The sequence below is a fragment of the Rissa tridactyla genome, chromosome 1 (assembly GCF_028500815.1).
Source record: "Rissa tridactyla isolate bRisTri1 chromosome 1, bRisTri1.patW.cur.20221130, whole genome shotgun sequence".
NCBI classification, from domain to species: domain Eukaryota; kingdom Metazoa; phylum Chordata; class Aves; order Charadriiformes; family Laridae; genus Rissa; species Rissa tridactyla.
The window spans coordinates 169,847,109-169,861,760 of record NC_071466.1 but is presented as its reverse complement, the minus strand read 5'-3'; the positions used below and the strand labels follow the sequence as shown (position 1 = coordinate 169,861,760).

The following is a 14,652-nucleotide window of genomic DNA, read 5'->3' as shown; positions in this document are numbered from 1 at the left end:
TCTGCCAACATGGCTAAGCAACCTTTCATGCACAAGCAGCGAGTGCTTTGATGGCTACTTGCTATCAAGAGCAACCCAGGGGCATTGAAGAGAGTAGCACTTCCTTGTTTTGCTTTTGGGTTGGGTTTTGCGGGATTTTTTGTATGATAATGAAAACACCAGGGCTTTCACCCTACCAGATCGTAACAAAGGTATGCAGGTAACAGCTTTTTCTGGCCTCTCGTCAGTATTGGGAAGGCTGTTTGTCCATCTTTACCTCCTAAATAATGTTATTACATAAGCAAAACTAAAAAAATAGCGTGAGCTGCCTGCTTTCCCAGCCTGCATACACCAGCATCTTCTAAAAACAAGATATTCCAAAACGGGAACAACTCACGTTGGGCAAATCTACATTCTCACTACGGTTCTTGAGCCATGTGCCTCCTCCACCTACCGAGCCCCGCAGCCGGGGAAGCGGCCCCGCCTGGCACACCGAGACCGGGCTCCCTGCCACGGATGCTGCCGGCAGAGACCGCGTCCCTTCCCCGCCCGGCGAGCCAGGCTGGACGGAGGCCCATCGCCGCTGGAGCGGCGCCAACGGTGGCCCAGAGGGTCCCCTCCCTCCCGATGGAGGTGGCACAAGCTGGTGGGGCAGCCCTGCCCCCAACCCCGGGGCAACGGCGGCCGGTGGGACACTGTGGGGGACGGCGGACCCCGAGCCGCGGCCCGGTTCCTGTCAGCCAGCGGCGCTGTTAGGGGCGGGCAGGGGACGAGACCAGCCTGGCCCCGTCTCACACGGAGCGCGGTTCCCCTCAGGGGAAGGGGCAGCCCCCAGGACCGGGGGGGGGCCCGCCGGTGACTAAGCACGCCCGCCGCCGCGCCGTGACCGGCCCTTTACCTGTTGTCCCCTCCCGCCGCCGCGGCCCCGCCTCTCCTCCCCTCCCCACACACACACCCCGCCCGCCCGTTGCCGCTCCCGGCGCGTGCGCGGTGCGGCGCGGCGCGCGCGGGCGCAGGAATGTGCGTTACGGTTAAATAGTGGGCGCAGGGGCGGCCGCCGCGGCGGTTCGGGGCCGGCGGCGGTGCCGGTGTCTCCTCAAGGGCTGAACCAGGCCAAGCCGGGTCGAGCCGAGCGGAGCGGCGAGGGAGCCTCCATGGCGCGGCGCGGTTGCTGGGGCGGTGGCAGCGGCGTGGCGCTGCTGTGACAGGAGCTTGGCAGCTGGACTGGCCTTTCCTCCTACCCCGCTCCCCAGCCCGGGGGGAGGCCCCGCGCCGGCGTCCCGGGGGGCGCGGCGGCGCTCGGAGAGCGGAGCCGTGGCAGCAGCGGCGGCGGCCGGGGGCAGCCGGCGTGTCACCGCCTCTATGATGAAATTTAAGCCGAACCAGACGCGGACGTACGACCGGGAGGGCTACAAGAAGCGGGCGGCGTGCCTCTGCTTCCGCAGCGAGCGGGAGGACGAGGTGAGCCCGCCGAGCCGCCGCGCACATGGGCCGGGGGTGGGCGCCGGGCCCGGGCGGGGTTCCCTTAGCCGCCGGTGCCGCGTCCCTTTGTCTGGCCGGGGGGGGGGGGGGGGGTGTGGGCCCGTCCCGGGGGACCACACAGAGTCGTACCGGGGCACCCTAACCAGGGGGAAGGAGCGACGGGCGCGGAGCCGTGCGGATCCTGCGCCGGGGGCGTCGGCGGCGGGCGCGGAGGCTCCGCGGCGGGGCGCGCCTCTCGCCCACCATCTTGGGGCGGTGCGGCGGGGCGCGGGCCCACGTGCGCGGCGCCTTTGTGCGCGGCCGCGGGCGGCGCCCCTCGGCGGGACGGAGTCGGGGGGGGGGTGGAAGGCAGCGCCCGGGGAAGGGTCCGGGATTCGGGATCGAACCCCGGGCGCCACTGCTGGGTTATCCTTTGTGTGCCCGCGGCGCGCGGAAAACCGGTTAACGCGTAATGGCGCATTGAGGGCAGGGCTGGTGTGGCCTTTAGGACGAGCCCCCTGCCATGCCTGGTGGGATTAAAAAAAAAAAAAAACCAAACAAAACACCACACAAAAACTTACATTTGAAAAACTTGGGGGATTTCCCCCCCTTTCCCCCAAAGAGAATAAAATGGTGCTTAAAAATATTTTGCCGGCGGGAGGGGGGCGTGCTGCGGTGTTGGATGTAGCGGGTCGCGCTCAGCCGGGGTTTTATGTTGCAGCAGAATCGGGAGGTGGCAACAAAAGTTGTCCTATATCCCTGGCCAAGGTCAATTGCACCGGCCGTTATCTGGAAACTTTGCTGATGGTTTCGTTGCACAATGCGTTTATAGGCTGTCTGTGGCTGGAAACGTACCCTTCCCTGATTTTCCTTTTCATTTTGTTGGTTAATAGCTATAAAATAACTACAAAGGTTAGGGCTTGGGTGTGGTTCCCCCCCCCCCCTTTATCTATATGCTGGAAGAAGCTGGTGTCCTACGTAAACTGTCAATATGGCAAACTTCTTCCTTATTTTTAAACATCTAATAAGGGATATAATGCAGTAGGGAGAGATGTGATCTCAAAATACTGACCCTGGAATTTAGGGAAAAAATTTATATGAAGTTCTGGTATATGCCATTCCCTACATGGTGTAAATACAGCTTTGGGAATCATGCTGATCAGTTTTTCCTCATATTACAAAGGACAAAGATGCCTAGCAGAAATTTTGTTGGATGCTACTCCAGCTCAGGCTCATTTGGAGTCCAAACAGTTGAGCCCCTCTTACAGCTTGCCTGCACCAACTGGAGTTGGAAATGCCTGGTTGGGGTCACCTTTGTCAGTAACTTCCATTCTTTCTTAACTTTCTGCTTCAGTTTATATTTTCTTTCAATCTTTTATCCAAATGAGACCACTGTCTGCTTCAAAATTATTTGTGTGTAAGAACACTGTCCAAGGCTAAGGACAGTAGCAGCAGCTTTGCTAGACTGTGTGAGAAGGGTGGATGCTGACACTTGTTGCACTGGAGCGCTTTGGGGTGTTGCAGGTGGAGCACCTGTACGGCTGGCATGAGGCTGGGATTTGGCATTGTGTAAGTAGACACGACTTGAGGACAAAATGAATAGGATAACACCCAAGTCAGATTTGAGGCACAGATTAAGCGTGTGGAAACAGTTCAAATTATTTCCTGGTAAGTCACTTCCAGAAAAGCAATGGCAACATCTTGAACTTGCTTAGCCATTTCCCAAGTGCCAGCTCTATCTGTATCAATACAGAAACCATTCCTTGGAAGTTTGATGCCTGACTACTAAGTGTGTAACTTGTATCACCAGGCACGTTCCCCAGATTGGCTGGATGAGACTTGCCTCCGCTGCTGTTGAACACAGTTGTCTTAATTTGTATCTGGGTAGGTCTACTTCAGACTCCACCTAAATGTCTTCAGTGTTTCCTTTCCAGTTCTCTGGAGATCATACCATCGATTTTCAGCTGACCTGCATCTTTAAGTTCAGGGTAACTTCTTCTTTGAAGGAGCACAGTGGCAGTACCCGGGGTGACTGGAGGGAGAAGAGAACAGCGGCAGACTTCTGTAGAAGCTATTGGGGAAAAAAAAACAGCTAGTTTTTGTAGTTGTTTTAAACTGCAGGGTTACTACCCCATAAGCAAAGAGTTGCTAGACATTGGAGGAAAGACAATAGAACAGACAACTGAAGGCGATCTTAAGCGATACTTCTATTTTTAGGAGTCTTAAAGCAAGAAATCAAAATCTTAACTTGTTTGGTTTTTTTTTTACTGGAGATAACATCTGCAAGACTCTGTCAGCGCATCACATTCCACTTCTCAGCTGGTGGAAATCTGCGTTCATCTGGAGGAAGGAGTATCTGCATCCTCTGATACAAATCTTAGAATTAACTTGTCTTCCTACTTCCATTCTGACTCTCTGAGAAAGTCCAGTCCATATCCAGTTGTGCCTGTGCTTTAGCTTTTTTCCTTCTTTCTTGCACTTAGCTTTCTGACATATCTGCAGTCAGCAGTTCATTCCTTTCTTAGGACCTTTTTGATGGACTTGAAGTCTTACAGCCTTGTCTCCTAAACCATTTTTCACTTTTTCTAGTCATCATGGTAGCTTTTTCATCTCCCTCAGTTTGACAGCCATATTTTTTGAATGCGGGCGACAGTTGTGGTTACTTTAGATGGAATCTCACTGTGTTGTGTAAAAGGTTACTAATACTTTTCTAGCTACACCAGAAAAAAGCATTCTGATAGGACCCATCTTTGTCATGATTGTAAAGCTATCCTGTAGTCATCTTGTGATTAGTGGTGGTATCTGTCTCTAACTTGTTCCCATCTTGTGAACTCTCAACTTGTGCCAGAAAATTTTAGTGTCCTGTGTCTTAGATTCACAACATATTGTTCTTAACAAATGTGATCCCTCTGACAACTTCAGCGTGAGATCCTCTGTTGATACCATGACTTATGGACACTGCCTTTCTATTTGGAGGCTTATGAATTTCAGTAACGGCTTTTTGTGATCATCACTAATGAAAATTAGGCCATTTAATATCTCTGTTGTTAATCGTCATCTAGCAAAACTTGCTTATTAGGAAAAAGACCAAGCAGCCATATCTGTATTATACTTATTCTACCTTGGTAGCCTTGGTGAAGCCCGTGTTACAGCTGAGTTTTATGGATGATGAAGCAACGTGTCAATTGAAAAAGACTGTGTTAACAAAGGATGTTTTTGATAAAAACCTACTGTATTTCCATTAATTTTCTGTTCACTTCTTTATTTTTTAATTTGAAACATAGGTGGGCGCTAGATTACCTCTGAGGCAAAATTTAGTCTGCAGGCAGTTTGGAATACAGCTGCTGAACTCCTCCAGCTTACAGCATCCTGTCCAGTTACACTTACTAACAGTCTGCCAGACTTAAAATGGTTGAGTTGGTTTTCTTGGGTGTTACGAGCTGGAAACTGGACTTGCCCCCAGTCTTGCAACCTGTCAAACTCCTCTGCTTTGTCTGGAGAGCTGGCATTGCAGCTGAAAGCATGTACTTGTGAGATGACTGATGGTTGTCCAGATGCACCACTGTAAAAATCCTCCCTTCCTCTTTCTTTCTTCATCTTCAAGTGATCCAACATATGCCAATTTACTACTATATAGCCCGTCTTGGTTTAGATTTTGTAGCCTTCATGCTGTGATATTGTATGATAGGGGGGAAAAAAAAATCCTGGAGGAAGCCCAAATAGCCAAGTAATGTGGCCAATAGCTTTGGAATTTTTTTGAGTGTTTTAGAAGAAGATCTCTTAGACCACTGTTATTAAAGTGTTGCCTGTTTTGGTCTCTCAATGCTGCTGTTTTGGCTGAAGAGAGAGCAAGATGGCTAGATATGAGCTTACGTGCTGGCTCCTTCTATCGTTCTTAATGGAAATAAAGCAGGCAGGCACTGTCTGCCCTTTGAACGAAAAAAATCGCTGGAAATGAAGCAGGAGAAATCCCATGAAAAATGAAAGAAGGCTATGTGGGCATGAAATGCGTGGGGGCTGCAGGCTTTTTGCTTTGAACAAGCAAGAAGCTGTTAGGTGTGTGCGAAAATTCAGCAGACTGGGATGGGCTGGCAGATTTGTGTATGTGGAAATGCCAGTCTCTTGAGCAACTAGGAGATGTGGATGGCAGCTTTAGGATAAACCTACAGGAGAACCTCTCAGTACTGTGAGGAGCGACCGCTTCCACGGACTGAAATTGCTTATGCATTCAGTACTCCGCAAACACTGTTTTTACATAAAATGCTGCTGTTTTAGGGTCTGGGCGGAGGGTAGGCAAGGAAATTCTTACCTCTAAAAGCAGAGAACGACGCAGGCCTTTAAAGCAGCAAGAACAAATAGTAATAAACATATTTTTCCTAGTAATTTTGATGACTTAAAATGATTTTAAAAGCTAATTTAATTTTTCTCCCATCAACTACATATACAAATAAATGAGCAGTTATTTTTAAATACCTTGAATATAAAACTTGAGTGCGTTCTAATTATTTTGGTGTCTGTAAAGTGGCTTTATGTAATTGAATATAGTATTGAAAGCACTAGTGTTTAGCCAGTGGTTGCTAGTGGCAGATATAAAAAATACTTTCATATACAAAAAAAAAAAGTCTTCAAGCTTTTTAGTTTTTAATTTTGCCATTTTTGTTGTTTAGCCTTGTACAAGGGATGAAAATAGATGGGAAGGGTTTCCTGTTACTGTTGAGGCAGTAGTGAGGATAACTGTATTGTCACACACTTACGGGAAATGTATATTATCTTTTTTTTCCTGTAGCAGAGCATACACTTGAATGTCAATTATTGCCTCTTAATTTTGAGTTAAAAATGATAGGTTCCTAACACTGTATCTCCTTTTTGGTCTGATTTAGAGAATTTTATTTCTTCGGCTGTAGAATGTAGAGATTTAAGAAATCCTTGTTTAATCCACCTTGTTCTGGTGGACGCTGTTTTATTATTTTTAAAGATAGTAGTGTTCTTCAGTTTTCTACAGCTGTTGCTTCGTATTAGCAATGGTTTTATTAAAGGATAATAAAGGGAAAGGTAAAAATGTTATTTTTATTTGCATTGGTCTAAATCATATGAAAACCAGAAAGACGTGTTGTAATGTAACCTGATTTATAAAACTAGGGCCCAGAAGTGTCACCTGACTACCGTGGCAAAATGGGATGTTCTAGGAATTACTGTAAATAAACTTGCACAGTGATGAAAGATCTTCCATACTGGACTCAAGAGTTTGCCATTTGGTTTCTTTATCCTTCAGTGTAAGCTCTCAGGTGCAAACATACAGATAATGTGTGCTTTGAAATATAACTTGGAGTATGACTATGACCATGGCACCATATTTAAGTCTGGCGTGTTTTCCAAAGCAATGTATGGACTGCTACAGGTTGCCTAGCTTACTCCGTGATTGCCTAATAGAATATCAAGCATATTTTATAATACCAGAGAATAACACATTTCAATATGCATTTCAGGCACACGGTGGTTTTTACATTTGTTTCATGTCCCTGCCCTGCTAACATACAGAAGGAATCATTGACATAGGAGGATTGCTGCCTTAGTTTTTCCTCAGCATTTTCTTGATGTTCAGACATCATCTGTGTGGTGTAGGAAGGGGTGTAGAAGAGAATCAAGACCTATAAATAGCTTCCAAAATGTCTCTTTATGTGTCTACAGAGGCAGCGTGTGCTTATGGTGTATCCCCACAGGTTTGCGTGGGGTTCCGCAGTGGTTTAAGCTTGTGTTAATAAAAATAATGGAATCCTAGATTGCTGTGGCAGGATTTATATCAGGTAACCAATTTATAAAACACTTGTTATCCCTCCTCCCAGAGAAAAACAGCTTTCTGCAGGCACTGCATACCCACCTTGACTATATGTTGGAATCTTTTTTGACAAACTGCAGCTGCATGCCAGCAGTGGAAGCCTGAAAGTTCAGTGGAGCTGTAGGAATTCAGCTGTCCACCACGTCAGGAAGCATCAGTCTTTACTCATGCCTCTTCAGGTAGTGAAATCAGTCAACCATGAGCTGCTTTTTGTTGCAGCTCAAAATAATCGAGAAATCTTGATTATTGTTTTCCAGTACCTATGGTATTACTTGTCTATGCCATATGAAGGTGTTTTTAACGGATTGGATAATCGCTAAAAATGGGTGGATGGGAGAAGGGAACACGGCTGTACCTGTCTAACATCAGGCTAAGGTGTCCTGCAACAAAATGTGTTTTGTGTTTTGCCCTGTTTCGAAGGTGCTTTTTGAACTAGTAATATTTTGTTTGCATACTTGAGAAAATATCCTTTATAGTTTACTTGCACCATCCTAAGTTTACTTTGAGGAGTTAAACTGGTGGCTAAGTTTCTGTTTGAATTGCCCCAGTTAACTTAGTGGTGCTCAAAACTTCCAAGTTACCAGTTTCTGTAAAATAGCAAAGTAGCAGACTTTTTCAGAAATATATACGTGTGTGTATATATACATATATCTCTAGCTAGGATTTGTAGCCATGTGTAAGAAAACATCTTTTGTAGATATGCAAGTTTGCAGACCACAGGTTGATGCGTATTCTTTTTCCAGTCTTGTTTGTAGAATGCTTAAAAAGCTTATTTTGATTAGATGGCTTTCACCAGTTATTTCAACTTGAAGAAAGATGTGTTTGGCTTTGGCCAGCCACTGATTTCATGAAACACTACAATCTGACTTAGTGCTTAAGCACTTCAGTGGAACCAGTCCTATAAATGTAAATATTTTAAAACAAATTTTGCCTTCAAAGAGGTATGGTTTTTTTCCAAGTCTCTCAAAGACCAAAAAAAGGCTAAAAGGTTAACTGGTATTTGTCAAGTAACCTTGTCATGTCTTTACCTGCAGCTGAACGGTTCTCAAAGACTTGGAGCTCTTGTTTCTGACGAGTGCTTGGAGGCTGATCCCTTAGTCAAACAGATTATGTTGCTGAGTAACCGGTAAAGCCCTGTTCCCCTGCTCAAGATTAGGCCATGGTTTCAAGTTACAAAGAAGTGGGCAGCAACGTGAGTTTTAGCTATTCCCCTACTACCTTATGTATTTTCTCCCTTGGACTGTGTTGGCAAGCATAAGGGAAGAAGGACATACCATAAAGTGGATTGGGGAGCTGACCCAGTGTGAGAAGTAAAACTTCTGTTATAGGCACCTGTGGTGGGTTTTTTGTTGGTTTGCAGGTTTTCTTTGCAGCCAGGAGTCTCCTTCTGTCGTATGGCTGGGTGCAAGATCCGCACCCTTCATCGCACCATGAGACCTGTCACATCTGATTCTCCGAAGCATACCAAAGCTTAGGGGGAGATCTAATGTTACAGGTGACTTGAGTGCTTGTTGACGTGAGGAAATGTGTTCTGACCGATGTACCATAGTAGTATAGTGCTGTCTGTTCCTGATATGAACACTTTAGCCAAAGAACAAAACAAAGTACTTTAAATAGGTGGAGAAATGTACTCAAATTCTGAATCACTATAAAAACATGTTAGACGAAAATGTGAATTTCATGCGAAATAAAAATTTTAGAATAGAATTTTAATTGAAAATGAAAGCAAAACTGCTTCTGAAGGTGGCTGATGTTTTTCTCCCTATTGCCATATAACCTTAAAAATCACAAGATTTCCAAGGAAAAATCATTTGCAGATCTGTTTTTGAAGTACTATAAAAATATATGCTTATATTTCTTTACTGACATTCTGAAGATTAACAATAAAGTTGCACTGACTGATGTCCGAGCATCATGCTGCTACTTCCAAAAGTGATCTTTACTTAAAGTTTGGGGGATATTTCACACTTTATTTAATATGTTTTATAGACAGAACTCAGTTTTCTGGGTTGCTTTCAAGATGCTGTGCTCAAGTTAATGAGTGTTAGGATTAATGTACTGCTAGTTGTTATGCCATTACTCTGCTGCTCTGCTAGTTCCTTGTTCATTGAGACTAAATCTTCTTTTTAACTTCTGTCATAGCTGGGGACTGCTTTTGAGTCTATTGTCTGTGAAGTACTTTGCTAGAGGCTCTTGAACTGACTTAGGCTGATCTGAAATTGGGTAGCCGCAGTCATGCCTTTTTGCCCCAGTTTGTGTGGTGATGACCCTTGTATGGCTGTGTACTGACAGTGCTGAGTGTCTGCAGGCTGAAAACGAAGCTTTAATGGTACCAGCTAGTTTTCAGCTAGATCAGCTTCCTGAACTCATTGTGCCAGTGTAAAGGAGAAAGTAAAGATGTTGCAGCCTTGACTTTAAGTAGCTTTTAAAGTGCTGTCAAGTCTGAGCCCAAGGTTTTTTACTACTCTACAAAACTTTGTGCACATTACATCTCCAGTTCAAGAAAAGTCATTCTGAAAATGATTGCAGTAAAGGATGAGGACCATAAGCAATCACTCTACTGCAAATATTTTCAGGAAGGCAGAAGTATGTTCCTTATTAAACGCTATCTGTGTGGCATTGCTAAGGCAAGTTGTAAGACTCCTTTGCGTTTTTCAACTTTCTGGAGTCCAAAAAGAGACGATGGCATTCTAGGGCAAGGATATCACGGTGACCTATAAGGGAACTGAGAAACTGTTTCAGAACTACTGAAATGAGGCAGGGATTCTTAAAATAGCAAAAAGTCTTCAATAAAGGAAATCTCTTAACTACAGTAGCAGGTTGACGTGTGCTTTCTAACTTGAGATGTGTGCTTTTGCCTAAAAATTCATATGGTGAATCCTGCAAATATGATCCAGGGTTTGTAAGAGGTGCTTTTCTGTGCTCCTTAGTAATGTTTCTGTGCTGTAGCATTGAAAGTAGTTTCCCAGTACTTTTAAGGAAGATCCTGAGCTGAAAACAACTGGAAGTTGGAAGCATTAGGGAACGGTGAAATATTTCCTGTTCATATTCTTCCCTGAACATCTGCTTATGGCAGTTTCCAAACAAACTGTAGGGCTTGATTGACCATTTTGGTTGTATTTGGGTTAAACTATCTTTATGACTCTTTCAGGTGCTTGTAATGGTGGCAGACCAACCATGTAGATTGAAGTTCTCCATGTTGAGTGAGCGAGGGTAGATTATATTAACTTCCATCAAAGCGGGTCCTGTTTTTATCTCAGAATAGGGTGTATTTTTGTATTTTTTTGCCTCTTAATGTTTCTGACACCTGTGAGAGCATACAGTTCATCTGTTCTGTAGTAGCATTTTGGCACTTTTTGTACCTGAGAGGTACTTCCTGCTGCCCTTAAGATTTTTCCTGTACTTCGACCAGTTTAAAGATTCTGAGATTGTTCACACGTGCTCAGTTTCACAGGGCTTGGGAGCTAAATGCTTTACCTTCCATGCAGCTGCCTTCTCTTTTCCTTCTCTGCACAGTGTTTAGTTGTACACTGAGCAACGTGGCGTTCTTTGCAGCTGAGCCGCAAGTGCTCAGTGGTCTTTTGGGGGCAAGGAGTGGATTCCCTTCCTCTTGAAAGTAGTTCCTTTTAACTGCCAGTTTTACTAGAAAAAAAAGGCAAACGTAGCTATCTCCATCAGGTAATTCAAACAGCAAGTTGAACATAGCTAGTGGATTAGTGGGGGTGATGAGAGGTAGAAAATAGGGTGTGCAGTGGGTAAGAGAGTAATAGATGTGATCAGGCTGAGAGGAGAGAGCTTGCAAAGATATCTAATGCCAAATCAATAATTTCTGTGGAACCTGTTCAACTGTAAATATGTTTATCCTTGCAAGGAATACATCCTCTATGGAAAAATACCCATCCTACAGTTGGTTCATGGTGGCTTCTGCTGCTGTTGCTTCATTACTTCAAGTTGTGGATGACTCTGTTCTGAAGTCAAAGAATCCAACCGTGGGGGGTTGCTCTGTCTAGCAAGTTTCAACTTTAACCATGATTATTTTTTTAATGTAACTGATTGTAATACAATTATTTTTGTAAGCTATAATGCCCCACAGTTAAGGAAGATAGAAAGCAATAGTATTTTGTATAATCTTAAGTCATTTTCTACCTCTTTGAGTGCCTGATATGAAAACAAAAAAAAAATGAGGAATAGTTTTTTGTTGTAATTTGTATTACTCTGAGCTGTTGCCATTTTAGTCTTCTGGAATACATGGCTGCGAACTGTTGCGTAAGTTGCTTTTGACTTCAGAACAGTAAACGGGCCAAAACTTTGGCATCTTTCTGTAGAAATTTTTGGTTGTTTGTCTGCAGGCTTAGCATTTATAGTGAGCAAGTCCCATGATGCCGCATGCCCTGTAATTACCTTTGGGTTTTTGGTTAACCATATCTTGGTTAAGCATATCAATAGGTGCTTATTACAAGTAGGCTGGTTAGCAGTTTCTCTTCCTCACTGCACTCAAAGGTCATTGCTATTCTTGGTTTTGAAAACAAGGTAAAAGCTTGGCTAGTAAGACTTAGTGGAGGAATTTTATTTTTCCTCCTCTCAGCTGAATTCTGCAGATCTGTTCCTTCAGTCATCAGTATTATGGAAAATAATAGCTTTACCTTAGTCTTTGGAATAGGATAAACTTAACATTATAACTAGTCAAACAGATCTGATGCCATTACTCTGGAAATCTTTTGAAGAAGTGAGTCAGTCATCAGTAGCAAGGCTTTTGCAGAGACATGGGGAGGGCAGTGATCACTTGCAGGTAATACAATACAAGAAATCTCACTCCTTTCTCCGCATTCAGAGATACGTGATACAGATTTCCCTGCATAGTTCCATTGTTTTCTTCTGAGCCTAATGAGGTTATGATGTAAAATTTGGTGTGCATAGGCCAGGAAAAAAACTTAGGTGTGTGAGACTCTGTAGTCTTGATTTTTTGGTAGACGATTGTAATCTGTGTGAACATGAACTTCCCCCAAAAAGACTGTATGTCCAGGCAACCTAGATCACTTATTCTCCTGGTTTGCTTATCGTACATTATGGGAAGATGAATTGCTGGCGTTTCCCTGCTGATTTTGCACCTCTTTTGACACAAGTGCATTGTGTCAAACCGACCACAGCTTTTCGGTGTCTTCATTTTTAAGTGATCTGTACATTTATAGCCTAGTCATTCAGGTACTGTGGGATGTGTCTCCTGGCCATTTACAGATGGAAACACCTGAAAACTGTATCTACTACATGAAATAAAAAAAACACAACAAAACAAAAAACATGCAAGTGAGTGCAAGATTGCTTGCTACCCTAACAGAAAAATCTGCGTGGAGTGCTTTTCAGCCTTAGCACAAAATCTTGTAATTGCTAGCTGTCAGCTCTTGGCTTTTGTAGAAATTGATCGCCACTGAATACATTTTTGCTAGCGTACCCCAGGTTGGATGGATTCCTAATGCCCTAGTGGCTTCAAATGTTAATGTTACTGGAAGGCAAAAATTGAGCATCTGAAGGTCTCAGGAATATACCTTAGTGTGGTCCCCTGGATTCAGACTGTAAAGGCAGTGGGATCACAGGAGAATAAAGCATAGAGGGAAAGATGCTTGAGAAATTGCTTCAGTTCCCAGGTTAGTGGAGACTTGGATAGTTGCCAAAATGAACTCCCAAGCTGTAACACTTAGGAGTTTATTGTATGTATAGCTGTAAAGCCAATCTACCCGAGTTTATATATTTTAATGTTGATTGCTTGCTAGATGTATGTTTCTGCTTTTTAAAAGGGTAATTTAAAATTAATAGATACACAAATCCAGCTCAACAGACTATTGATCAGGTTAGCGGTAGTCAACTATTATACATAAAGGCATAAAAAATTCCTGGCTTTATGCTACACTGCCAAAACCAGCAACCTGATTTACCTCTTAGTAGTAATTAAGAATTTTATGTTTAGCCTTAACTAAAAAATGAATGCTGATTAAAACCATTCTACCAAGCCGGGAATGATTTAATGCGATATAATCGTCCTTTTGTTCATCATTGTTGCTAGCTTCCACATGACTGCAGTGAGTGCTAGTTTCATCAGCGGAAAGTAATGTGTAATGCTTATGTCTGGGATCCCACAAGTGAATTCATAACTTGATTTTTAAAACTTCTCTTTAAGCATTGCCGACGTGGTGGTTCTTTGTAGTGATACAGATGCTCCACCTACATGTTCAAAAACTTTTTCTAAAACTACGTTTATTAGAGCTGTGTACCCTCTGGGAATTTTTTGTTAATATCAAAAGATACTAGGAAGCTAAAACCTTTGCTTGTAAGGATTGAGTTGAGACACGTTTGTGTCTAACCTTGTTGCCTTTGCTGACTATTTCTAGGATTTTAGATAGCTGAATAAAATATTTGAGTTGACTGAAAATGTGAACATTTAGATCAGTTGCTAAGAATGATTCTGTACTAAATGAGGTCTTTGCTGTGTTCCTTATTTAGCATAGGAAGAATTTGGAGGAAATCAGTACAGTGGAGAATTCTTCAGAGTAGGACAAATCTTGACTGCAAATAAAATAAACACTACAACAAGAAAATACCTGTCAGATAATGCTCTCCTAGGTGCACCTCGGTATGCACACGCATTGTTGCATTCATGAAGGTATGCAGCCACCTTAATTGCACTCCAATTACAGTTTCTGTAGGTGAACCTACACTGCACCACAGGGACATAGTATAAGTGATAAGCACTTCCCTGTTGCCCTCATCAGGGAATTGTTTCCCTGTTTAATCCAACAGGAGGTGAGTTTAAAGACCATAAAGGTAATTGGTGAGGACCGGACTGTCACTTCAGTCGTCTGGTCCCAGTCAATACTTTAACCTTTAGACTGAGGTTCTTGCTGCTAGTCTTTTAATTGCTTTTAAAGATTTGAGCACTGACCCTGTCCCTTTGCTCCCCAGAGCTGTCCTTTGACTTCAGGGTAGGGCTTATGTAAGTTTTGCCTAGCATATGAAGTGTGTTAATACACAGGTGATTATGTCTTACTAATCAGGACATGACTTGAATACAAGTTAAACTGTTTATTTCTGTGTGGTCCTGAATTGAAGGTCTTATTTTCATTGTCTTCTACTGCAAATTACTCTAGATACGAGGTATCCTAGTTTTTTAGACAGGTGGCTAAAATCTTCTCAGCTTTGAATATTATTTATCAATGACATGACCAGGTAACAGAGTCAAATTAAGTGAAATTAAAGTGTCTCGGAAAAAAATTGTTATTAAATTTAGAAAACATTTAAAAATCAATATATTGCAGTTTTTCCTGTTAAAGAAATGTTAGAAGAAACCAAATTGGACAAGAGCCAGTGAAGTACTCTCCTGATAA

At 43.4% G+C, this 14,652-nt stretch overlaps 1 protein-coding gene across 2 annotated transcripts in view; it reads left to right on the top strand.

Moving 5' to 3' along the window:
* Positions 1–948: 948 nt before the first annotated feature.
* NUDT4 (nudix hydrolase 4) overlaps positions 949–14,652 on the top strand; it is a 30,154-nt gene continuing 16,450 nt past the window's right edge. Inside the window, exon 1 of one of the 2 annotated variants that reach the window (XM_054190195.1) lies at positions 949–1,440. In XM_054190195.1, the coding sequence (XP_054046170.1) occupies positions 1,342–1,440 (99 nt within the window). In that variant the 5' untranslated portion in view covers positions 949–1,341. The remainder of the gene's footprint in view (positions 1,441–14,652) is intronic. The other variant, XM_054190204.1, reaches the window with a different exon arrangement.